The 27,977-nt window shown below is 35.3% G+C and overlaps 1 protein-coding gene across 1 annotated transcript in view; it reads left to right on the forward strand.

Moving 5' to 3' along the window:
* Positions 1 to 27,977, forward strand: part of CPNE8 (copine 8) — a 92,411-nt gene that overhangs the window by 15,613 nt on the left and 48,821 nt on the right. Inside the window, exons 3-7 of the mRNA XM_048964766.1 lie at positions 4,711 to 4,757; positions 14,271 to 14,374; positions 17,240 to 17,279; positions 18,057 to 18,133; positions 27,908 to 27,971. Coding sequence (XP_048820723.1) covers positions 4,711 to 4,757; positions 14,271 to 14,374; positions 17,240 to 17,279; positions 18,057 to 18,133; positions 27,908 to 27,971 — 332 coding nt within the window. The remainder of the gene's footprint in view (positions 1 to 4,710; positions 4,758 to 14,270; positions 14,375 to 17,239; positions 17,280 to 18,056; positions 18,134 to 27,907; positions 27,972 to 27,977) is intronic.

Genomic DNA, 27,977 nt, shown 5'->3' on the forward strand with positions numbered 1-27,977 from the left:
CCTGGAAAGGCAACACTCCATGCAAAAGACTTCCAAAGAAGCTGTGGTCTGTGGGCAAACCATACTGGGGCAGGGATACCCCTAAGGGACTGTGGCTGTTGGTTGGCCCACAGCAGGGAAGGGACAGGAAAACCTGGAGAAATCTTACTATCTAACTTTGTAATGTTTTTGAGATGTAAGGCAGTGATATTTTTATAGAATTAAGTTACTTGCATGTATTTTTTGAAGCGTAGTAACCTTGCTTATCACTTCAAAACACAGTTTCTTGTAAACTGCTTATTTAAAGAATTCAAACTGATGGCATACTTTAGAAGTTTGGGCTCACATTGTGAATGCCCAGTTATTGTGTCAGTTAAGCCTATCTGTCTCAGGCTAGCTATATACAAACATGGAATACAGTATTGCAGTCCTTGGTAAAGAGAGAAGGGGAAAACTTACGTCTAGAAATGCTTATACTGTATTTGCACTCAGGAAATGACTTGGCAAAGTGGTTTTGATGGTGGATACTCTGCAGGCAGTGTAGAATTTGTATTCTGAAGGCTGTTTATTAGCTAATTAGATTGCTGCCAGTGCCCTTCGTTTGAATGCAGACACATGGCTGTAATATAACTGTGGAAGTTAGAAGGGTGTAATGTAAAAAATGCTGTTCTTTTCTGTACTTGGAAGTGTAGCAGCATACCTTTCTTCAGTGTCTGTTTGGACAAAGGCCATTCTTGCACTGGTCTTGAATACAGTAACTTTATCCTGTTAGCTAAAAAAGGTTTCAAATCCAACACTTTACTGCTTTCACAAGATCTACTTTTAGGCCAACTGGATTTACAGCCACCAGATCTCATAAAAGGTAGAACTACACAAAGTTGCTCTGTATGTTAAGGTCTCACTGGCTTTGAGGCCAATTCTAATATGCGTTTCAAACCCTAGCAATGTTTTTGAGAATATCCACTTTTTTTTTCTTCTTTTTTTAATATTTCCCATAGAGTCTGAGCTAAAGCAGTGATTCCACGATGAGACAGGGAGAAAACCTTCTGCCAAGGAGCTGCAGATTTGTTAATGAGATTTTCTTTTAGGCATTTGGGCAAAATTATTTCCCCATGCACTTCCTGACCAAACTGAGCCACCCCAAACTACTGTGCAGCTGTGGCAGCAGCACCGGTTAGGATGGAACGTCCTCTTGTGTAACCCTGTAACTGCTGAGTACTGTAATAGAAATTAGAGTGTCTTAGGAAAGATTGGAAAGGTAGAATCCAGGTCCTCCTGGGGAGGATGTATCCATAAAAGAAAGTAACAATGAGAAGAATCTCATGACACTTGGAGTAAAAGGACCTTCAGGAAGCTCTGACTAGGTGTAGAAGGTGGTCAGCAAAGAGCCTGCTTGAACTGGGTACAAATTCATGGGAAGATTACCGTGGAGAAGGGGCCTACACACAGTGGCCCATAGTAGAGTTGCTACATCTTGGCACTGGTAATGATGTGATCCATGAAACTGTCACCTTCAGCCTTGTGCTGGTTCTGTAGGTTCTGACAAATTTGCATGTGGTTTTCTTTCTGTTCCTGCGTGAACATCTGTGGGACCCACCTGGCACAAACTTTGCAGTATTCCAACGTTACCACTGTTGTTTCCAATTCACTGAAGCTGATATTCAACTCTGGACAGAGCGCCCTGGTTGTAATCTGACAAATTCTGTAATTTCTCTCAATGAGCTGATCAAGGCACTCTTCATTTTATGCTGTGCATGACTATCTGGAACACAGCTTGCCTTTCTGGTCACTGTTGTCACTGCTGAAACACACCACCCACTGCTTCACTGTGCTGACATCCATTGTTTGGTCTTCATGAACGTTCAGCAAATGCCATTGAATGTCAGTGGGTGCCATTTTTTCCACATGGAGGAATTCAGTGACACACCTTTGCTTCATATGCACTTCCATGTCCGACACCATTTTGTCAGACTTCCCCTTTGTTGACAGCAACAGAATGTAATGGAATATTGGGTGGAAGGCTCAGCCTCCACTGCCATACCACCAACATCCACCTCTGACATCGTAGGCCAGTGTAACAAAATAAGAGACATTACTTTCGGAGCAGCCCTCATATATGCCGTAGCTGCAACCAGCTAAATAGCAGAAAACTGCAAGTCATACTATTGATTCTTAGCTTTTTTTCTCCTCATTTAAGTTTATAAATAAATATATAAGCGGTTCTTAGGCTAGAGATGTGGTTCCAGTCCTGGAATGTACTTTTGGAAGCACGGGGAAGCTACTGGGAATGGAGGGGAACAGAAACCCACTAGTGACTGGCAGTAAAAAGGTGAGAAGGATAGCACTGCTTACTCCAAATTATAGTGAACTGACCACAAAAAAACTCATGCTAGCAGAGGTATGAGCAGCCTTCCAGAAGATGGAAAATGATTAAGAGACTGAATTAGGCTTAAGGTGGAGCTTTACTGTTTTTTTTTTTATACTGCACAACTTCCATCTCATCAACCACAGCAAAAGACTAAAATTATTCAGCTCTAATCTTTTTTTAGATTTTTTGTTCATAACTCTTTCATTTGGCTTCATAAACTGAAGAGATAAGGTAGTGCCAGAATGCCTCTTTTCTGAAACTTTGATAGTAACGGATATTTTACAGTTGTTTTGTTGCTTTCTTCTCCTTAATATTAAATTTCTCCTCTTTTATATTCTTTTTTGGACAGCTATGATGCAAAATTGTTACGTGATTTAGTGTATTAATGCTAATACACAGGGCAGCATGTAGTACAAAAAATAGAGCAGGAAATCAATGTGAAAAATTATTATGTTTAGGAAAAATCTAGACAACAAAAATATTTGAATAGCAGAAGTGTACGTTATCTATAAAGACTGGCGTTTTCTGCAAATGAGTTTCAGTTGTATTCTCAAGTGAGGTTATAGGTATGAGAAGTATTTAGTGGAAAATTTAGATTTAAGATCTCTGTAAAATGGATGAAATCTGTTATTATATCTGCTTTTGAAATTAGTAACATATTTGCTTTCTTGGAAACCACTACCGAAGATAGAAAATATTCATCATTGCTGAATTTGTGGTGTTCATTTAAAAAAGAATTGCCAGTGGGAAAAGTGGAAGGGAAATTTGAGAGAGTGTATGATTTCATGTAAGCACTAGGAGTATTTCCAGAGAATATTTCTTAGTTTGTTTTTATATGTCGAAATTTCCTTTGACAACATTTCCCACATCTGCCAGGATTATCTTGGCACAGATCTTAATAGATACAAAGGTTGGTCAGAAATTTAGTAACTTTCAGACATCTCCGTAGCTGATTTTGTTGCTTCCATTTCACTCTGTTTTCCTGTTTAAACTTCATTCTTTATATAATATAGTTCAGCAATTTTCTCCAAAGAGAGCTGTAAAAATAGACTCACTGCTTTGGATTCATCCTACTATAATCAGGAACCAAAGCCAGTAGTGTGATTGTCCGAGGTTTCATTTAGAGTGAATGGAGAAAAACAGAAATTGATTTTGATTTTTTTTTACAAAAGCTTTTTCTTCTACAAGATATCTTATTGGGAAAAAATGAAGTTGAATCGTGTTAACCTTTAAGTTCTGTGTCAAGCTGAAATGTTGATCTTACCTTTTTTCCACTCTTCCTAGTGTGTTTTTTGTGTTTTACCTTCCAAGTAAGAAGAAAACATAGTTTGAAGCTTGACTTCATTTCTGCTTAGATCAGTTGATGATTCTGACTTTGTTGAGAAGAAAACCAGCCTTCTACTTTTATTGTTCAAGACAGAAACTCAAAATAATATTATTTCTGTCTTCTGTTGAAAAGTAACGATTGGCACAGCTGAATTTGACAGAGAGAAATGTTTGTGTATCTGTATTTTCCTTATTTAGGAAACGGTGAGAGTTTCAGGATATCACTGCTTTACACTTGTTAGATACAACTCATTCAAAACTGTTGAAAATGAAGTTTGAGGTATTCATTCGGTGCAAATGATTTGTGCTTATACTTGTACTTGGTGTATGGAAGACCTGATTAACTGTACCTCTGTGATGAAAGCTACAGATTAATGTGAAGTGGGTTCTGTATTAGAAGAACAAATCTGTAAGCAGAGTGAAACTGGTGAGATGATGCTTCTTGATGTTTCAAACATAGCTTACATAGGTAGATATAATTGATTCAGTTTTTATTATGTTTTAATATAAAGAGATATGTATGCAATATCCTTAAATATGTGAGAAGAGCTTACAGCAGAATTAAAGAAGAATACTTCACAAACTATTTTTTCCTTTTTCCACTTTTATTTCCTGTCTCATTGCAGTAGGGACCTCATTTGTTTTTATTTTAATTCTCTCATTTCCTGAAAGAAGAAATAAATTAGCATAATTATGCACTGGATTAGCTGGGATAGACAGACCATGCACATTTAATGAAAACCTGCTTCTATCTAATTTTATTCCTAAGGATTTTAAGTGATTTGCTGGAGGCCAGTCTTAAGTGTCACCTCCCATTTTAGAACCACTCTGTTTCACAATTCATTGTGGCAACAACCAGTATTGTCACTAATCTAGGGAGACATACTCAAAACTGAGGGGAAACACTAATATTTGATTTTCCAAGATAGTGGTTTTGACAGCAAAATTGACTACAAAATCAACGAAATCAACTTATTTAATTAAAAAAAAAACAACATTCAATTCTCAAAATGATTTTTTCTTTTTTCCTTTCACAGTCTGTGTTTTGTACACACAAGCCATTGGAAACAAAGAATGGAGAGAGGTAAGATATATATATACACATGTGCGTGTATAAACTTTTTTAGTACATTAAATACTTGCCATTTGCGCTGAAGAAGGAATGTCATAGCCTCTTGATTGCCATGCTAAACGGTAGGAGCCCTACATCCCAGTGGTGAGTACCTAGTCACATTATTCTCAGTTTCCGTATCTGTATCCCATTTTTTTTCATCAAAAGGGGAAGTAAAATAAAATATGTAATTCTCCTGTTTTATACTTTTTGTGAGATATGTGAAGTCAAACTATCAATTGGAACAAGGTTTGTGAATACGAGAGAGGAGGAAACTCAAGCAGTACAAGATCTATGGAATGATATAGTCATCGTGATGCCTAGGATCAGCAAAAGTAACCTACAGGTGTGGTAGCATAGTGTTGGTACAGTGTTTGAGAGAAGAAGGTCCTGCTGAAAACATGTTCATCGGGCAAAAAGGGAGAAAGAGTGACATATACATCCTATAACTGTCTCCTTGTACGTAGTTATCAAATTCTTTTTTCCTTTAATGTTATTCTTTGAACGAAGTGGAAGTGTTGGAGGAAGGGTGGTCATCTTTCCCTTCTCCTCATGGAACGTGCTTTTAGCTGCCTTACTGGGAGGATTGATGGTTACTTAAAGAGCCATGAGAGGAATGAACTGTCTTGCTATTGCTCACTGTAAAAAGGAGCAGCTGTGATATTCTTGTTTTCAGAACTGATATTTTTTATGTTTTCTACTGTCTGGAGTGGCCAGGGTAACAGAAATCAAACCTCTTCCCTTATTTTTGGCATTCGTGGTAGTTGTTTGGAGAAAGATAATTTTTGATGAAACTGGGTGGATGTGGATTTCTATTCTGTCAGCCTTACAGAACTGGATTTTTCTCTTGCCTTAGACAAAAGCTCATCGTTTGTAGTTAACTTACTGCTCTCTCTAGTCCTGTACTGTGTACCCGACATGCTTTCACTATGCCTACAGGATCACATTCCTCTCGTGATTTCTGTAAAGAAATGTCAGACTGAGGACCTAAGTGAGAACTCTCTAATCTTAACTAAATTGTCAGAAGTAATGGATGTGCAGAGTTCTGTATGTCTGGATAGCTAACTCTGGAAATGGAGGAGCCTTTAGGCATTCGAGTGCCGATAAGCAGCTCAGTGCAGTGAAGTAGTGAAGTCATTAAGTTATCCAGGTAGTTCCTTGGTCTAGGATTTAGCTGTGAGAAATTCTTTTTTTGTTGTTGTCTAAGGTTGATATATGATTCTGTGGAATTTTCATTCTTTTCTGTTGTTAACTGTTAATTTTTTTAATGTTTAATAGGTATTAATCATTTTACTAACTGTAATTGTCCTGACAGTCAAATTATGGCATTATCACCTTACTTCAAAAAAATTCCATCTGCTTTCCTTTTTAATAGATCCAAGTTTGTAATGCTTGAAGTATGCTACCACTTCACAGCTCTGTATTGTTTTATGCAATTTTATTTTCCTAATCAAAGCAAAATAGGATAGCGTGCTTGTATTGCATCTTCTCAGTGACGAGAGTGCATGTGGTTATGGTATCATGTGCCAGTTTAGGAATTACACCGTTTAAAACAGACTTTCAACAAGACAGTTGATAGAAAATCTTACCTTTTTTTTTCCACTCTTAAAACATAATTATCTTGTCTATCATCTAGGTATAGATATTTACAAGTCCTTTGACTGTTTAAACTATTTATAGTTAGTGAAAGAAGACAACTTCCTTAGGGCAGTTAATCGTGTCTAATTTAGATGTCCACAGTAGATTAGATGAATCATTCTTTCAAAATGCCTCCAAGTGATAATCAAAAGCCAACACTTCTTCTACTTTGGATGCAAAGTTCAGTGAATAGAATCCTGTTCCAAGTAGCTGTTATGACAGTCAAAATTCAGAGGTTGTCACAATAGAAGGACTGAGTCAGGATTGCATTTTGATATGCATTTGTTATGATGTATATGATATTTATACCAGTGGTAAAATATATATATATAGCAGTAGGTAGAAAGTTAGTTGATAATGTACATTGAATGGATTATCGCATATCTTTATTTCTGTGCTTTTTCTGTCTGCTGTGGTGAATGCAGTAATGCTGTGATTTCAGTGTCTGTTTATGTGTCATATTGTTGCATTAAAACACTTGTTTAGAGTTTCATTAGCTCATGGAGGTGGAAACCACCTGGAAATGTATGGAGAAAACTACAAGACAAATAATAACACCCTGATGATATTTGTGGACATTAAAGAATGGTGTTCAGTCATGTCAGCATTCTTTACTTTTTCTCTATTCTTTATTCCTTTATTGAAGTTATCTTGCTTCTTTTGCCTAATGATTTTCTTTCAAAGACTGCAGAAGATGCCTGGGGATCATAAACTTACTAAATCATTTCGTAATCTCCATAATTTCCCTAGTGCTCTATTCTACCAATGTGCTTTTTTCCCCCCCCCAGCTAGGATATCTGAAGTGATTCAGTAGAGTAGTTAAATGAAGTTCTCAATTTAATTTCTGAGTAGATGTTTTCTGGGCATTGACTCCTGTTTGCTTATGGTACAGATTCCAGTGTTTTACTTGATGTTACTCTTGTACACTGAATCCTTGGCAAACAATTAAAATGTTTAGTTCTCAACTTAATAGGCTGTTATTTTTCAAAACAGTTTTTCTGTTATTTGCAGTGTGATCATCAGGTATTTCCAGTAATAGAATTAGCAACAAATGTATCATCAGAATCTAATATTTGGATTTAAAAACACTCACTTTGCCTTACTTTGTGAGGACACATTCAAAATATGACAAAGTATAACTTACTGCTGTCTGTAGAAGGCTTAAATAATATTTAGAAAGAATGTGAATTTCTTCACTTCAAAGAGGATGTTAATTGTGAAAAACAGAGCTGTTTAAAGTTAAATGTTAAGTAAATAATAGAAATTGGTGAAATATTTTAGCAGTGGGAATTTTACAGGTAATACCCACTGATGATAAGGTGCAGTTTTGTAAAAATCTATTTGTTTTGGCCCTTAATTATTTCAGTCCTTGTTCCAGATCATTTCAGCAGGTGCTGTATGCATCAGTCAGTCACAGGAACTTGTTGGGACCTCGCAAGAGGTTTTCATCCAGAAAATTAGGTTTTCTTTCCTGTATAGTTACAACTCAGTATTTATTGTAATAACATAAACAATTACCTATTAGTAAATGATAATTAAATATTACATTAATAAATTGATCTTTAAGATGCATATATTCCCCCTATGACCGCAAGATTTTATGTGATCTATTTGATTGTGCTCAAAGTGGGCACTTAGTGATATGTTTAGTAATTATGTATTTCACTGTAGCATCTACAATTTCATTACTGTTTTCACCTCCATAAGATACACTTTCGAGTTTTCCATTAGTAGAGTTTAGAGGCTGTCTTAATGGGAAGAATGGACTAGATGCTTTATAATCAACATTTATTGGGATTATTATTATTACTATTATTAATTATTAATTTTTTTTAGGTCATTGTAGTTCCTTTATATCTTCTGATTGAGAAATACAGAATAGACAATAGACAAGTATAACTATAGAACTATATAGTTTTAACTAACCCACTAGTGTTCTATAATATTTTGATATCAAAATGAAGCTTATGGTTTTCCATCAACCTCAAAGCCTTTTGGGATGGATCACTAAATTGAGATGGTAAAAAAATTAAGATGATAAAATAAATAAATAAAATTCCTTTCTACCAGGAGAACTTGCATTAGGAGGTAGCAAAGTATCTTCATCTTAGGAAATACGAAAAATGATTGCTTTTTTGGATTTTTTTTCCAATTTTTTTTCCCCCATTTAATTAGTTAAATGGATTTTCTTTCTCTCCTGAATGACATTTCTAAAGGTATTTGCTTGTTGGCCATGTTAAGATTTTAGCTCTGCACAACTGTTAGTGGGCAAATTAGGCCGTGAAGGGAATTAATTAATTAACTGCTATGCTACTAGTTGTATGACACTGGATTATAGAAATAACCTATTCTACTTTAAAAAGCCATTGTTGATTTGGAAAAGAGATTTAAAAAGATGATGCTTTCTTTATCTTATTAAAAATATAGCCTGATGGTTTTTAGAGGCCAGTATTTTAATGTCATCTACAAGATAAATTTTAATATTCATCCTACAAGTAATTAATTATATTAGATTAATGTAACAGAACTGTTTAAGTAGCCTGTGAAAAACAAGCAAACAGTTGAAAAACTGAAGCCTCATATAAGAAAAGTAATTTAAAGTTAAAGACAAGCTAGCTGTGGTACTGAATTCAGTCTTCTGAGTATTGTGAAGAATTTCACTCTAAAAGTAGCTGCTTAACACACATTGTCAGGCCTCCTCTCTTCTCAGTGATCTAATCAGCAGCATGCTGCATATTTATCTTCTTTCCTCTTTTCCTGATAGGCTTCTGTCTTGGCTCTCAAATCAAGTCCAAAACATTTCCCAGATGTAACGTGGATATTGGTTTAAATGGAATATTGTTTTCTAGAAGGAAAAAAAAAAATCAAATTTGAAGGGACCAAAACTATGCATATATTTATTATATTCTCTTGTTTTTAAAAATTAAGTGACATTACCGTTTTATAAGTAACAACTATTTTTCCTTTTTAAGTAACTTTTCTTTCAGATTCATACATAGAGCTATTTCTAATGGAACTATAAAACTTAACAACCTGATATATGAAATATGACATGGTCATTAAATAATTTAGGTGAAAAGAATCTTTGTGTTATTCAGCCTCCAACTCATCAGCTATGTTCAATTCAGCCTCCCGATTCAAGGAGGAAAGCCATCTTCATGATTATGTCAGGTTGCTCAGGGTCTTTCCCAAATCATGTTTGAAAAACTTAAGTGACAGAGACTGCACAAGTCTCTGGGTGACCTATTCCAGAGCTTAATCACTCGTTTTGGAGACTTGTTTCACTATGTCCCATCATAATTTTCTTTGGTTTCATTTCTGATAGAAGTGTCCTGTCTTTTTGTTACGTTCTTTGAACTGTCTGGCTTTGTATTCTTTGTATTGCTTAGGTATACTAGAGGATGGCAGTGACAATAGATGTTCTCTAACCCTTCTCCTCTCCAAACTGAACAAACCAGGCTCCATCAGCTTTTCCTTATTTGTTGTGTTCTAGCCTGCTGATAAGTTTTCTTAGCATCCAGTGAGTGGGAGACTACCTAGCAGAGCTTTGCATTAAAACCTGAGGTACAGGGGTTCATCTCTCTTATGTGTTTAACAAGCATTATGAGAACAGTGTATGCAATTTCTTGATGAGTGAAACTCAGGTCTTCAAAGTAGCATCTCGAACCTTGGAGCAATGTGGAATATGCTTGAGAATTGAACTCTTCAGTGAAGAACAGCCCTGTGTTTGAGAATTGAATGTTCAGAATGGACAGTCTGTCTACAGATAGTGAAAGTCATACATTTTAACACATCTTTCTCAATTATTTTATTCTATGAGACCATTTACTATCCTTCTAGTGAATGACATATTCTGAAATTCTTGAGAGCAATTTTTTATTGGGTTCATCAAATAAAGAATTGTTTGCTTCCTACTCCAACAAGAACAATTTGCTCAAGAGTGAGCTCTGTCTTAATTTCATTATTTTAGGAAGTCTGGATCGATGTAATGAGAGAGAGGGCTTTTTTGACCTTATTGTGATTGCCAGTTTTGTTTTCAGGGCCTTCTCCAGCTATCCATCCAATCTTTGGCACATCTGTTTCTCCTTATAGTACTCTTCTTTCAGAGCCACAGTCACATTCTTCATTTAGGTTAGAATCATTTAGGTTGGAAAAGACCTTCAAGATCATTAAGTTCAACTGTTGACGTAGCCGACTGAGTACTGTCATTTAAGCCATGTCTCTTAGTTCTGCATCCATGTATATCTTAAATGCCACCAAGGATGGGGACTTCACTACTTCCAGCGCAGGCTGTTCTGTTGCTTCACTGCCTTCTCCTTCCTAATGTCCGAACTAGACTTCCCCTGGAGCAACTAATGACTGTATCCTCCTATTATTTGCCACCTAAAAAAAGAGGCTGACGTCCTCCCCACTGCAATGGTTGTAGAGACTAAGCAACCCCAGTTCTGTCAATTGCTGCTCATATCTCTTTTTTTTTAGTTGTTCACCAGCTTTGTTGCTCTTTTCTGTGCACACTCAAGCAACTCAGTGTCTTCTGGGATGCGTTAAACATAGCGTAGACAGCCAGTCAAAACAGGTGATGCTGCCTGATGACACTATATTTAGCCATTGGTGTGCCCTCACCTTTGATATTCTGTACAGTTCTGAGCTCCACACTGAAAAAAAGGATGTTCCTTTGTTCCTTGAAAGCAACAAAGTTGGTAAAAGGATTGGAAGGTATGTCCTATGAGGAGAGGCTAAGGATGCTTGGATTGTCAAGTCTGGAGAAAAAAAGGCTAAGAGGTAACCTTGTTATTTTCTAGAACTTGTGAGGAGGAGAAATTTTGAGAAAATTTTACTGTGGCAAACACTGAAATGGGCTTCCTACAGAAGTGGTTGATGTTCCATGTCTGTCATCAATCAAGAGGCATGATCAGTTTATGAATATACAACCTTTCTTTTCCTGCATGGTGATTAAGGAGTCTTCTAGGAGAATTTACTACTTAAATCCACACATACTGGGAAATATTTTCATTGATGTTTTTGCGTATGTGCATCTGAATCTGTTGGATGTAGTGTGAGAGAGAACCACAACTAAGTTTTATTAATTTACCTGGTGTGCCTCAGGTAGCTTTGCGAGTTACAACAGTCATCCTAGGACCTGGTACACATTTTCTTGAATGCCCAGAGTCCTTTGTGTCTTGAGTAAACCAGCGTTCATCAGGTTTCATTTTATGTATAAGTTTCTTCTGCGTGCAGCCAATTCCGGTTTTAGAGAGTATTTGGCTAGCTTGCTTGAAAGTGCAAATGCAAGAAGTAGGAAACCTGAGATGGAAAAAACACTCCTCAGATGAGATATACTCCTGCTCAGAACAGAAAAAATGATGGTCCTCGTGCCCCATTGATTTCATTTCTCATTCCTGCTTTGAAACTTGTGTCAGACTAGCTTCTCAGTGCATACCTTCAGACAGTACCAATTGCATAGATATTGCTGCATATTTCATTTAGTCAGCCATTCTAGCTTCTAGTTTTTCCTGACCTACAGTACTGTTCAGTGCTCTAATATGTGTAGTTGACAGGGGACAATTTTCTGTATAAATATTGAGATTAATTTCACCTCAAAACTGATGAGAAACTTCAGCTCACGTGCAAATTAGAAGCAGAGAGGACTTAAGCCCGGACATGTACCCCACTCATACTTGTTCCCATAGAAGTGCCAACTTTCTAGTGCTACTTTCATTTCTCATTCATTGATACTTAGCCGTAACAGTGACCAGTGCTGATTCAAAAGTGTTTTTTACAGCACTCTACCTGTCAACTTTATTCAAATATTTCTAAGAATACCTCCAGTCTTCTCAAGAGACTGACTTTTTTCCTTTGAAGCAAACTGTATGAAAATATTTGTTCTTGTTCTGATCTGCTTCCAGGATCCTGTGCCAATCCTTTCTTAAGAGATTTGGTGTGTTCCAGTTGAATATCCCGTATCTTTAGCGCTCTGGAGATTTCTTTGACAAGCTTCCAAACAGTGCCTTACCCCTTTCATAACAATTGCTTTGACTTAGGAGAGTTGAAGAAATACAGTGTTTGTTCTTGATCCTGCTTTCTAAACAGTTGGTGTTCAAGGACATGCTTAGAAGCCTTTTTACAGGGGGTCTCAAGTTTGCAGTGAGATCAGGAAATCATTTTGCCTGTCTTTTAAGAACTGAGGTAAAGGTTTGGCAGAGCAATATGCTAATTGACACTACGTGTTAAATTTTCTTCATCTTTTAATTTTGAGAGGGTCTTCCTTGTTGTAAAGATAGTCTTGCATCTTTGTCTTTCATGGGAGATGCTGGAATATAAATCTCTCTGAATAGCACTGTCATGATTGAACATCTCACAGGATAGCAAAGTGAACTTACCTAATAGAATTTGAACGTGCTATTTAAAGATGCAAATCACCACCGTGCCACTTCTGAGGATTGTTCCTGTTTTTGAGACTTTATAATATTATGTCTTGAAGATGTGTCAGTTTCTGTTGAATATTTCATTATACCTGAGGTGGGTGATTGCTTTTCACAAAGCACTCATGCTCTTGGATACAGGCTCACTTCTCTAGATGGCCAGTGTGAATGAGTGGTGTTGGAAGATATTCCGGTATTTTAGGAGAAAAAATAGTTGCTGAAAGTAATTGAATTTATTTAAATCACAGAAATAATGTGTTTGGAGTTCTTTACTGTTTTGTTTTAATGAGAATCGAGTAAAGAACGGAAATTCCTGAGTTTTGAGAGGAAGCAACTGCGGAGTATGCTCTTGTCCTTTCATACCATGTAGATGTTAATTTAAATATTCAGAGCTCCAGCAGGAAAATTGGGCTCTGTGTGGTGGCTGCATCCACACCTGTGATATGGAAACTTCAAAACAAATTCTCAAAAAACTCAGAAGAAAACAAATGTCCTGTTATTTCCTTGTCTGCGTTTTTGGGTTTAATTCAGTCCTGTCAGTTAAGCAATTGGCAGTCTTTGACTCGCTGGAAGACTGGAGTCACAGACTGCAGTTTTGAGAAGTTGCTAATGATGATCTTTCAGGAAAATGTCAGTGACCTTTTCAGTAGGCTCTATTAGAATGTCTTGATATATTCAATATGGAGGACACAATGAAATGATCATGTCATTAATTTACTCTTTTTTGCTTTGCTGTCTGTTTCAAAAATACAGAAATACAAGAACAGTTACAACACAGAACTGTAGTTTTATAATCAGTTATTTGTATTTGTGATGCTTATGAAGAACTGAAGTCAATCAAAAGTTATCTTCTTTATCTAAAATATTTTCAGCTCATCAAGAGCTTGGTGTAAACACCAAGAGGAAAAAGGGCATTTTGGAAAAGGCTCAGAGATTAGATGTAAAAAGAGAGCTGAACAAAAGTGAAATAGGAGTAGGATAGTGCAAAAATGGTATGCTTCTAGCAGAAGAACTATCTTCTCTGATATTTAAATTTACCCGAAATAAGCAGTCTGTGTAAGCTTTTGTTTGCTATTGTCTTTCATGAAGGAAAAGTGGGTTTTTGTGCTATTGAATTTCTTCCTCAAATTTTTGTGGATTCTAATTCACTTTAGGAGCTCATATAGTTTTGTAATAGCATTTATAATTTTTTTACCATATGACACAGGGCATGCACCACCCTTCATGGTGATCTATGAGTTCTTCTGCCAGCCTGTCTTCATCTATGGATAACTGGTCCTTTCACGTGAACAGAATCATTTTCTTTGTTGACATCTTTTTAAGAAAAAAAATTATATGCTTTTTCATATCATAGCGCAGTTGTGGAAATCTTCTTAATTGCAGCATCTTAAATTACTTGCCTTAAACTGATACTTTTCTTTTCCAGTTTGGAAGAACAGAAGTAATTGACAATACTTTAAATCCAGATTTTGTAAGAAAATTTATAATGGACTACTTTTTTGAAGAAAGAGAGAATCTGCGATTTGATTTGTAAGTTAACAGTCTTCAATTCTAATAGTACAATCTCTGTAGACATACTGAGTTTTGTAAAGCACAAAATTAACTTGAAAATAAATAGTGCCTCTTGACATTGAACAAATTAATAAACACGATTTAGCATTTCTTCTTCAGAAATAAATATGTAACAACGACTGAGTTTTCAGAAATTGGTAAGTTCTAACTAATCAAAATGTAGTCAGTCATTGCTTTCATAATATTGATTAAATAGTTTGCTTTTAGAACATTTCTGTCTTGTAGACAGCAAAGCAGAGGAATAAGCACTTCTTTATTTTCCTAAAATCTCCCAGGAAGTCTGTTGTAAAGCCATTTTTAAATATTATACTCTTTAGCCTTCATCTGCTGTCTTTGTATCTAAGTAGTTGCTTCAAAGCAGATTTTACAATCTCTTGATTATTATTTTTTGGAGTTCTGGAATGCAAATCAATCTGTATATTCATCAGGGCATAAAGTAAATAGAGCATTAGTGTGGATTTTTTCCTGTAGTAATGGAAAATACATATGGTGCTAGACGTGTATGTTAGTAGTATTAATAAACTTACATTTGTTTTTTTCTTTTGTACTGATTTTGTTTTAAGTTGCTAGCAGAGCGTATTGAAATGCTCTCGAATAGCAGTATCTCCTATGTCATAGAAACAAGCAAATAAAATAATCATGTCTAATTGTTTTTAGCTTTTAGTCTTTAGCTTTTTAGTCTTTTTAGACTTGTTTCTACAGGTGCTACTGTATCCAATGCACAGGTAGCAGCTAACTGTTTCCATCTAGACTTCAACTGTTGAAGGAGTTAAATGAATGCCAAGATAGATTGCAGGATGCTTCTAGGTGGCCAGATGCAGTTGTTTCCATCTTCACTGTGAAAACCTGGTGTTGAGGTTTTTTTTCCCTTTTTTTTTTTTTCTTCTAGAATTGGGATGCAGTATAATTAAATCTGCTGAGTTAACTGTTTCCTGCTGCTTAAGTTTTCTTTTGGTATGTGTTAGTCACTGTGAAATAGAGGTTTCCTTTCCAGGATCAGATGAAGCATTTTTGGAAATAAGAGAGAAATAAGTTAGGGTGGTATAGGAGTCCTGATTTGGCTATCCGTTGTTCCTTGTAGGCTGCATGTGTGTTATGGGAGGAGAAAGTGCAATAGAAGAGCAAAATAAATGAACTCAGGATAAGAATGTTTGACTCAATCGAAGCAAAGAAAGAGAAGTCTGTGAAGAACTTCTAGATAGGTGTAGTCTGAGAAGTAGTTGGAGCTTACACGGCAAAGTTAATCTATTTGATTGTTTGTGTACTCAGAAGTGGACTTCTGATTTTTTATTTACAAAAAGCTGCAAACATCATATTCTGCACTTAAAAGAAAGGCCTGCCTGCTTTCTACTGTTGACAGGCACAAGTCTGATCTCAAAGCCAAGTAATGTTTTTTAATTCTTGCCTTATTGTATAGCCAGCCTGTGATTACACTTCAAAGTCCTATAACTGACTGAAAATGAATTACTTTAGTTAAAAATGTGACTCATAGCTGTTGATGGATTAGAACTTCAATATAGGTCAAGAAAGAAGCATCTTTGGAAGGCTTATTTTTTAAATTCCTCAGTAAAATTGTGTACTACAGTTGGCCAAAACGTTATTTTTCAAAGAGAGAAAGGCCTGATAGATTTCAGTTTCTGGCAGCAAAAAAAAAAAAAGGGAGGCATATCTCTGATTCCTGTTCTTATGAGGGTACTGATAAATGAGCATGAGCCCCTGTGTACATCATATAGGACCGATGCCTCAGACTTCTTTGCATTGCTATTTGATGGTTTGTTACTAGTTTTGCCAGTGAAGTATTTTTTTTGGTTCCAGTAGCATAGCTAGCCCTGAGGTCAAGCTATCAGTTGGTTTTTGGTTGGTTTGTTTGTTTGTTTTTTGGTTTGGTTTGTTTCTGCTCACTTTCACCAGACAATGTGCAGTTACTATTTTTCAGAAACCAACAGTTAGTGATTCCTGTAGTCGTTCTTTCTGTTGTTTTTCTTCTTTTTACAAATACGTTTGTGAAAATGGCTGTACTGCACCACATCCAGCTTCCCATCCTCCTAATTTCTGATCTGTTCCACAGTGCATCCCAACAGGCAGTTATGGCAGCCCAAATGGCTGGTGTACCACAGTGTGGGAATCGAAACATGCAGAGAGGACTGAGAGTACTCTTTCAATTATATTACTGAGTCAAATGGTAAAAATATTACTGGGGATTATCTGACAATGAGGGAAGACTGCTAGTATAAAGAGTGGTATTCCCAAAAGCACTTACTGTATTAAATATTTTAAAATTTTTCTTGAATTCACTGTGTAATTTAAAAAAAAAATCTGACATGATAATGAAAAGAAGACAGTGACATTTTCTAGCTGGAGGAAGAAGATTATGATAAAAAGCTGAAAAGAACAAGTCAAACGCTTGCTAAAAGCAATTTGATTTATTGTCAGTTATTTTTATTTAGTTAGGTAGCTTTCCAATTCATTTGACTAAGAAAGTAATTCACAATGTAGTTTGATTTCTGTTAAAATGATTAATTTTGAAATTTTGTTCTGATGTTTTTTCTAGCTTCCATTGTTCGAACAGGAGTATTAGAATAATTTCTCTTATTAACCTGTACTCTGAAAACCATTTTATTTTAGATAGCTAGTGAACAGTAGTCTTGTAATCTGTAATGATTTGATTTGCCTTTCTTACTGGTGAGACTTCCATTCATGTATCTTTTTGTGCAAATTTCACACTGAAATAGCTGAAGGAATTGTTTGATTTTCATTTTTTCACGTTGTCCTCAGATCTGTCATCTGGCAAGTTGGATATAACTTTCTTTTTTGTTTTTAAAGCTATGATGTTGACTCCAAGAGCCCTAATCTGTCAAAGCATGTAAGTTTTTTTCCTGGTTATTACAATATCTTCTGCTGAAATGCTTTAGTTTTCTTAATTTATTTACTTTTGAATGTAATTAATACCAGATGCTTAGAGAGAATTACAGAGCTTGTACTGTTGTTAATAACAAGAGTAATGCTCATGAGTATAACTTTAATGGGATATATTACTATAAAGGGCACATTTAAGCACACGTGTATACCTTTTCAGGAGTTGAACAGCAGCATAATTTTTTTTTCAATATCCATTTCAACACTTTGAAAATCCATTCCTTTTAAGCTGCTACTTATGTAACAAGGAGATGGAATACGAAATTTACTTGATACAGTAAAATTATAAAAATAAAAAATAATGTCTGCATTAAAGAAATCCTGGATTGTCAATCCAGAATTCTCACAAAGATCCTGTGCAGGCTTGAGCTCCTTCCAACATAATTAACTTTCAAGAAATTGGTGGACTCTTTGTACAGTCCTTCATAGAAGAGCAATCTATTAAAATGCTCCAGTTTAGTGAGGAAAGCTTTATAATGTCTTTGAAGGCTCTTAAGATTCTTAAAACCTTCTTTGAAGAGGAAAGTTTAATTTTTTCCATCTCTGTTTCATTTTTGTTGATGACAAAGGCAACGTAAGAACAGTATAATTGCACAATTACTATTTAGACACGGTATTCAGTAGAATGTGTTTTACTCTAAAGAAACGCCTAAATTGATGGAAAACCTTTTGTTTTTCCCTGTAGAAATCACAGTTTCTGAGTTCTCTTGTTACTGCTTTTCAGGATTTTTTGGGACAAATGTTCTGTACGCTTGGAGAAATAGTTGGATCACAGGGGAGCAGACTGGAAAAACCAATTGCGTAAGTATGTCATTCTTCAGTGTTGTTTGAATACATGCTGCTTCATGAGGTGAAAGAGTTTTGTTTTTTTTAACTGTGAGTTCTCACTGACTAATGCAGAATTTTTTTGTCAAATAAGTTATATTGTGCATGAGAGATAGTTTGAGTATAATGATCTTAAAAATATTTTCCTTTTTTGGCATTGTAAAGAGTTTATTATTGTCAATCTATGCTTAGGAATGATGGTTGACATAGAAAAAGTTTTGGTTTAGTTCCTATCATTGGTAAGATTAAATAATTGATTTCTGCTTCTTAAGGAAACACATAACATGAACACTTACTCTCTAGGTATCCTCATTTTTTATATTATAATTTTTAAAATGTTGAAGTTACAGTTCTTTATGGTAAAAAGCTCAAGCTTAAAGAGGGTAGATTTAGGTTAAATGTAAGGAAAAAATATTTTACAGTGAGGGTGGTGAGGCACTGGAACAGGTAGCCTCGGGATGTGGTAGATGCCCCATCCCAGGAGACTTTCAAGGTGAGGCTGGATAAGGCCCTGGACAACTGATCTACCTCTGGATGTTCTTGTTCATTGCAGGGTAGCTAGATTAGGTGGCCTTCAGAAGTCCCTTCCAACTCTAATGATTCTGTGATTGTATAATTCTATAAATCACCTTTGTTTAAAAATGTGAAATGACGGGTACCCCTGATGTTCCTTTAATTTTACATTCTGCTTCTGTCTTAATTTTTTTTTAAATGATGTCAACTACTAGTAACATATACAGTGATAATGTTGCTAATGTTTGTTTTCTGAGGAATGTTACCAATATGTTTATAAATGTCTCTAAGATACCTATAAGTTTTCACAGTCATCTTTATTTTATATAAATAGCTAGAACTAGAGTTCAGTGCCAGATGAAATAATAGCTGTGAAGAATTTCATCTCTGAAGTTCCCCGAGTGTTGAGTCCTTAACAAATCCAGCCATTTTATTTATCCAGTTTAAATAAAGGCATTAGTCCAAATGAATCCATATCTCAAAGCATCTGTGGACTTAAGGTGTGAATACATGAGTACTTACTTCCTCAGTCAAGAAATAACTTTCATCTCAAATTCTCAAAAGCGTGTTGTCTCCAGTCAAAGAGGCTTGGTATCTGAGTGGTTGCATTGAAATTTGCCTTTTTATTTCTTCTAAAATATTTGCTTCTTCTGTACTTGATACAAATATTTGGATTATATCACCTAAATCTACTAAATTGCTTTGTCATTGTTAACTAAATAATCTTCTGATTTAATAGATTGCAAGTTTGGACAACTGGGTAGTAACCAGTAACAAAGAAAGTTACACTTTTACTTCAGCAAAACAAAAAACAAAAACAAAGAATAGTTAAAATTGATAGAGAATGAGGTTCAAACAAGCACACAAGCTACATTTCCTTCAGAAGAAAATGTTATCCTTTTACTAAGCTCCTCTCCTATCCATGGATATGAAACTGTCATGTTGCATAAATCTGCAAAGAACCATTCTTTAGGTGTACCCATTTATAATCCAGGTAATAAAACTTACCTTTTCATAGAATCATAGAATCGTAATTACTCCTATAATACAAGTATAGCACCTTATTTCATTGATTTAAGCATGGATTTAATGGTAGCTATCACTCAACATTTACAGAATCATTTGTGCTTAATGAATCTCATCAGAATCCTTTTGATAGCATGGAACACTGTTATCAGAGCAATATAAGACATAAAACTACCAAAGCACTGAGATACCGTATCAGAATATCCTCATAACCCAACTGAAAGATAACCTAGCCTGCAGATTAGCACATCATAAATCTGTACTGCCTTTTGATCAAGCATCAAGGAAGAAAATGCTGTGTTTCAAAGCCAGACTTTCCTACTTTTAGTTTTATTAATCACAGTAATACAATTTCCAAACAAGACAAATATTTGCTATTTGCCCAACTAAATTTATCAAAAACTTTATATGATCTATGGATTTTTTATGTAGCTGAGAGTATTTTATTTTATTATGAGTAGTTTGCAACCACTATTCATGTGGATATACAGATATTTAAGGTGCAAAACATTTGAGAAATAACTGCACTATTTATTCTTTAAAAAATGCTATAGTAATTGAAAATAACAGGTTTTTTTTCCTAATGTAATCTACAAATTCAGATATGTCACACACTAAAAGCACATATTTAATGGTATCAATGGACACTTTATGTGATTAATATTTTTTTTAATTTAGTATATTTGTTCATTTTGTTTTTTTTTTTTTTTTTTTTTTTTTTTTTTTTTTTTTTTTTTTTAACAGTAGCTGCACTGCTGTGAATGATCATGAATTTGTTTACTGTGCTGTAATGTTCTTATCACATTCTACTGGATTCAGTATGAATAATTTTCTCAATGCAGGCTTCCTTGTAAATGCAGGCTTAGGAAACCTTATATATAAATAACAATAATGAAAAACACTGTGTGGGTTGAGTTGTTTCTGTGCGATTCCTTAGGGAAGACTGCATTTGTACATTGTAGATATTGTGTCTTCCATGTAGCGACTATGCGGACATCTGTCAGTAATAGAAAAATATTTGTCTGCATCAAACTTTGGTAAAAGCACCACAAATGGCAACTTATTCTGACTTTGTATTCAAATAACAAGAATTAGAATCATCATGAAGTACAGCTCACATCAGTTGCAGCCTTTTTCCCTAGATTTTGCTAATGTGAAGAACTTAATGTCACTAATAAAATATTAAGAAAAATTAACATTTCTATAATTTATATCAAATATAATGTATATTTGTATCAAATATAATTTGTATCTAAAATTTGTATCAAGTGGTTGATATTGTGTGCAGGTGGTCCTAAATATTTCAGCTTCATAAAAACAGTGGCCAGCTTCGAGAACTGCGTATGATAGCCACGATTCTCTCTTTAAATAATTTTGAAGTATTGAAGTGTGCCATGCCCCAAACCTTCTCCATACCTGCATCCAATTAAATTCTCAGGTTTTTATAACTCCAGCACAGGTGTAAGCTTGGAAATAAACCTGGGGTTTCATATTGCTGTGCCAAAAAATAATTTCTGGTTGTCTCTAGAACCATTTCTGGATGAAACAGTTGAGAACAGCCATTTAAATTGATAAGTAACAAAAAAATTTACATCATGGTTTTTTTTTAATTTAATCTAAGTGTCCATATAATATTAAAAAAACTTTATAAAAACTAAAATATTTTGTTAACAAAAAGCAAGCTTTGTATAATTACATTTTGGAAATATTTTAAATAAAATTTTGAGTCCCTCAGTTTCTGAAAATTGTGCATACTGAAAGTAGACCTTTTTGAATCACAAATGTGAGAGACTGGCTAGCACTGCATTGTAGGTAGGCAATCCCAGAGAGGTATGCTCTTCCAGTCCATTAGCCTTGATTCATTTTTTTCTGTAAAGGTCTTACTTCCAATCATTTGGGTTTTTTTTTTTACAAAGGCAGATATCAGCTGTTCAGCAGCTCTCACTGTACAGTTGACTCTTAGAAACTGAGTGACAATTAAAACCTTGAAAAGTATTTGCAAAACATTTTCACATAGTATTTTCTCAAAATAAGACTTTGGTTTAGCTTCCCTAATTTACATCCAACTGCAGGTGATTCAAATTGATTTGTAATAAGTGTAGGCTTGTTAATTCTCTTGCTAAAATCCATGAGCATTGTTATCATTAGTGCTGTAACATCCTTTAACAAAACAATTCACATTTTCTTTAGTGCTTGGAAATTGAGTTCACAAATGTATTTCTGCTGAATTTAAAGGGCTCCAAATATGCATAGTTTAATCAGCCAATAACTGTATTTACAGACTTGATTTTTATGACTTGTTCCTCGTAAACCCCTACCCTGAAACCTCTCCTGTCCCCCATGCCCTCCCACCCAAGGACAACAGCAATATTTATACATAATTTATTTTTAAATCAGGGTTTAATTTACATATACATAAACAGTTCTATTAATGTCACTGTGCATTTTGTTGTTATTTCCTTTATCTGTAGCAATAGGATTGTGCACACTGGAAAGTACTTCAAGGTAGTGAGAATCTTTAGCTCCTCAGATCACCTCTTCAGGGTGTGGAAGGTTTCAATGTCTGCAGTATGATTTCGGGTAACTCCTACAAATGCACTGTTTAAACTTAAAAATACACCTACGCACACAGCAACACAGTCTATGTTCACTTGACTATTTCCCTAAGTGACTCGAAAAACTATCCAGAAAAAGCAACTTATATAAAGTGTTTAACTTCAGCAGCCATTTTGGTTATTAGACAACAACGGCTTGTGATTCATCCATCCTGGATATGAAACTTTTAAACACTTGTCCAAGAAATAGCTTTGATGATGAGTATGTGAAGTAGAGATGAGAGGGGGTATATTAGACTACTCCCAGACCCTTCCAACGAGAGCTCTTACTCCATCAAAAGTGGGGTATCAGGGTGGTTGTGCAGTCTGCTTGTCTGTTCACCTGAACATTATCCTGTGTTTGAGACAAGGAGTTTGCCTGAATTTGTTTCCTAATACTAGAACAAATATTCTCAAACTTATGCTAACAGCTATGATAATTTAGTTTAACTTGTTATGAATTACACAGTACTGCATTCTGAATGCCATTAACTATTTACACTAGATGTGACTTGGGAGGGAGGGAGGAAGGAGGCCTGTGGTGACTTGACAGAGGCAGGGACTGACTTTGAAGACACCCATATTAACTAAAAGAAATCTTTCTGATTTATTGAAGGTCTTTGCAGTTCATTCTATCTTAAACGTGGTATATTCTTCAGCACACTATAACATTTTTCTGAGTTAGCTCCTGAATTTTATTTTAAACATGTAGATGAAAAATAATTTGCTCAGTGGTTTGTCAAGTCTGAATTGAGTAACAGATGAAATTTAAAGTTTGAAATTGGCTATCAGAATCTTCACTGATATCCATCCCTGTCTTATCATTATCTCATGGAACCAATTATTTCACATAAACCGTTGTTAACTAAATAATCTTTTGATTTAATGGATTGCAAGTTTGCAATCCTTTTTGTATAAATGGTGTGCGTAGATATTTGTTAATGTTGATTTTTTCATCTCTTCTCATTGTTCACGTTTCATTTTGTTGGAGTTTATGACACTGCCATAGACAACTGTGGCAAACTGATTTTTCGCTCTGGACTTTCTGGAATCCGGTTATCTTGGTGCCTAAGAGACATTTGTTGTCTTATTTTGTTCATTACATTTCATTGCATGATTGTTTGCTTGTACAGCTGTGTTTTATGTCTCAGTGTTCTTGGACCTGATGATCTTACGGGTCTTTTCTAACCTAAATGATTCTGTGATTCTTTTGACAATACTGCATGTCTTTCCTTCCTAAGGATACATTCTGCTTTGAATTTACAGTTCTCTTTACAAAGTCAAGCCCACATTTACATATTTTGATCATTCTTTTCAGTCTTTCACTTAAGATCAAAGAACTTCTTTTCTTCACAGAATTGCTGAAGCTAATTAAAATTCTGCCTCTTCCATTCTCTGCTAATAGGCATACAAAGAAGAGAATCTACAGTGTTGTTAATAGTTTCAGTCAGCTACCCTACTGAAGTACCACTTCCTGTAGTTAAGCAGCTTGAGGTTGAATTCACTGACATTCAAGTAAACTCTGGCATTTTTCCAAAATGAAAGTTAGAAGGATTTGAAGATTGCACTTTGAACATCTACAAAAACCTTATGAGATTTGAGTGCCCATGACTACCATGGAGGCTAAGTCAGACCGCTCACCACCGGGGAAAGTTCCCTTCTGTACCTCTCCAGGATAAAATACCTTTGTTCTCCACCCCATCAAGATGAAAATACAGATCTCAAGTTGAGAGAGTCACTATTACAGTGATCTATCCAGCAGGTTGAAATGCATGTCATGGTACTGTCCTTCGTGGTGAGAGCAAAAACGAAGATAAACATGTGCACTTTTCTTCTTTGGCTTCATCACAGGCATGACTTGCAGTTTTGTTGGTTTTATGAGCTCCAGTAAATTATGCCATGGAGTGAATTTAATAGTATTTGCTATTGGAAGGTATGAGGATATCTCCTCAACCTCCCGTTCTGTTTCTGTTTCTGTTTCTCAAAGCTGATTAATGCCTGTCAGTAGCAGAGGACTCTCGTTTCCAGTATGGTAGTGTTCTAATCTATTGTGCCTGTGACTGCCTATGAGCCTTTGAGCTCACAAACAGTTCTTTATTGCTACACTTTGTTTTACAAACTGGACAAGTACAAATGTGAACATTTCCTCTGGCTCGTTTCTCCTGGGAAATAAATCTAGTCACACAGGGCAGGTGAAATGGGTAATTTGTCATTTTAACAATAATTTTTGCTCTCTTTAACTTCTGAGTTACTCAATTCATTAAATGCTTTCTCAAATCAAGCCCTGTGTAAGAATTCCTTGGACTGACCTTGTGTGCTCAATTTGTATGAAAATGAAAGAATGAGGTGCAAATCTATCTACTTCAGAATTGGTGCGGCTTTATTTTTCTCTCAAGTGACCATCACTTTCCTTGAAATTTTTCACAAATTGATATTTGCATGTTCTATCTTCCTAGAGAGAAGATATGTACTAACTACATTTACAATTTTGAGAAATGTTCCTTCCAGGACCTACTAAGTGCACTCCTATCAGGATTCCCTTTAACAATGAGGCAGAGCCGCTGCAAAGTTTAATAAGCATTGTACACTGGTTATTCACATCTGAGTGCCACTGCTTGTTAATGAGGCTGTACTGGATCCAGCTGGCCTGTTTGGGGAAGTTCTTTCTCTTGTCATCTTGCTGTCAACATAATTGATAGAAAAAATATATTTGAACCCTGGAATAGGCACTTCCTATATATGTGTCCTATACTTTTGCCTGTGGCAGTGACTGCCAGAGAGTTTAGGTTCTATCAATTCAGGAATAAGATGGTGAGCACTTTTCAGATCATTAAAAAATTTAATCTTCTGCCTCACTGCAGTTTCAGCTTGCCAAATTTAAGGCTCTGTTTATTCTCAGATATTCAGATTTCAGTATTAATTGTCATCTTTCTCTGACTTTTCCACTGACTCTAGCAAGATCCTTCCTTTCAGTTCGTTAAGTCAGAGTGTCTTTTCAAGCTTATTCTGGTGCTGCAGATACAGTGTCTCAGAAATAGAGGTTGCTTATCAGCAGTTTGCTTTAGTTCTCCAGCTCTTCAGGAAATGGTCAAAATTTTATTTCTCATGATCTACATTGAGACACAACAACTTTTTCGAAGTGGGATAAATGTATTGGTCTTTCCACACCAGAAGACTTGCACATTGCTTTTGTTTGTAAGTCGCTGTGTGGACCACCTGTCAAATAAATCCCTAATGCTGATTTGAGTCTATCCTGTAAACATGTCTGTGTAGCAAGAGTTTTGCTTCAGGTAATGCTAATTCTGATAACGGTTCTTTCTATTTGAGTAACATAGCCTACAGAATTGTGGTATTGGGACCTTCTGGATTTTTACTTATACTTCTGAGATTTCTATTTTCTTCTTTATCCATCAAAGTGTGGCTCATGGCCATTTGTTCTTTGAAACATTTTTCCATGTAAGTTCAGTATCACTGTTATAACTAAGTCATTTCTGCTGCTTCTCTTACTACTAAATTTCAAAAGTTTTTGAGGTACTCTTCCTAAGTAAAAAAACACAAGTTTTTTCATCTTTAGAAAGTCTGAGACTACAAGTCAATATCCCTTAGTTTTCAGGCATTGAGCCATTGGAGGGTGGCAGATTTCAAACCAAATCATTACAAGAAGTGGATTGAACTATAAATCATACTGTATAATATTTGCAGTGACTAGATTCTTTTTCCTATTGTTTTTAAAAAATTCTCCTGCTTGGTCTTAAATTGAATTGTACTTTATAAATCAAGCCACATTGAATGGAGGTGTCTCAGGGTTTAAATTGGAAGGGGGTAGATTTAGACTAGATATTAGAAATATTTTTTTTTACTATGAGGGTGATGAGATACTGGAATAGGTTGCCCAGTGAGTTTGCAGATGCTCCCACCCTGGAGGCAGTCAAGGCCAGGCTGGATGGGGCTTTGAGCAATCTGGTCCAGAGGGAGGTGTCCCTGCCTGTAGCAGAATGTTGGAATTGGATGATCTCAAAGGTCCCTTCCAACCCAAACCACTCTGTGATTCTGTGATGATTTGTATGTATTTAAATTGTCAGTTAAAATATATAATCAAGAACTTGAATAGCTTCCCTCTCTATTATATTTTATGTTAAATCAGACTTATCTTGTTGCACTGACTGTGCTGGTTCCAGGTGAGGAATCACACATTTCTGTGATTACTGGTTAATGGCTGCAATGGCATAGGAGCAGCATTCCCTGATACATTCCTTGTAGACATAAACATCACATTCTACAAAGGAACATTGAGTGAGCTTTCAAAATCTTTATATATGGTTTGCGTCAATCTTTGCTTCTGTATTCATAATTTCTAATCTTTGATCTGCTTGTAAGAACTTTCTCCCACTACTTCTCTTTTTTTATTTCCTCCCAATTCTCTCTCTTTCCCCTCCTCTCTCCTCCACTTCCTGTGCCTGTCTGTCTCTTTCAGGTCTGTCTCTTGCTCTCTTCCATCTCCCATTTCTACAGCTTGCAGATAAGGTGTAGTGTTGCCTAGAAATTAAAATGGCATTGTTCTCTTTTTGTCATTGAATTTGTTTCTGCAATGCAGTGCTGTGTACCACAGTCTTGCTGAACTATTTAAGGCTTTAGAGCATTGTAAATGATTTCAAAAGGGCTAAGGAAACTAGTAAGCAAAAATAAGAATAGTGGATGTATATGTTGATATTGTATCACTAGAGAAGAGTGTGAGTGCATTTTAGTTGTCTTTGAAAAACTTGAAGAATACAGTCAATTTAAAAATCTAATTTTACCTCATTGTCTCCTTTTATTCAAATAATTATTTAATTTCAAGAAAGAAGGATAGGAGTAACGAACTAGAAATAAAATCAGCATAAACAACAACATTCAATTTGGAAAAAAAATCCAGTAGTAATTACCAAGTCATGTGCTTATGGACACATTAATGGATGCTAGGATATGGCAGCAAAGTTGTACTTGAATATATGTACTTCTTTTTCCTGCAAAACAAATATTATCAGATTATTTGACTTTTCTGTTCCTGTATTGTTTTTTATGCTAAAGATTTGTTTTTTACTTTCTGATGTTGCAACAGCATGTACTTAATTGCTGCTTGTATGAATTATGATTTATTGTATAACTATCTAAAACTATGGTGAAATTATTATGTACCTTCATAAACATTTCAGTTTTAGTATCTTTGTAAAAATGAGGCTCGTGTGTAGCTTTAAATTTATTTTAGGCATTTTCTTTAAGGCAAATCTGTGAAAGGATCATTTTTGTAAATTTATAAGTTGTGCAGCCATCTCTAAATGAAATATTAATGAAAAGAAAACAGAACTTCTGATACTGTCGTTTCATTCCATTTAAACTTTTTATGTGACTTCCTTTAAAACCAAACTATTCTGTTTAAAGCAAATTAGAAGGAATATGCCATTCACTTAATCTAACCAACTTTTTTACTCAGCCAAGTTAGTCCTTTTCGCTGAGGAGTGAAATTTCATGGCATGCTATCAGTTTTGTGACTTGAAAACTTGTGTTTATCTTTGTCAGTCTAAGTTTCTTAAATGTACCATTCACAGTACTGAGGTGATGTGGTTTCATTTTCTTGTAGAGGCATTCCTGGGAAAAAATGTGGAACTGTCATCGTAACAGCAGAGGAACTGGGCTGTTGTCGAGTAAGT

This window comes from Lagopus muta, chromosome 1, assembly GCF_023343835.1.
Source record: "Lagopus muta isolate bLagMut1 chromosome 1, bLagMut1 primary, whole genome shotgun sequence".
Lineage (NCBI taxonomy): Eukaryota > Metazoa > Chordata > Aves > Galliformes > Phasianidae > Lagopus > Lagopus muta.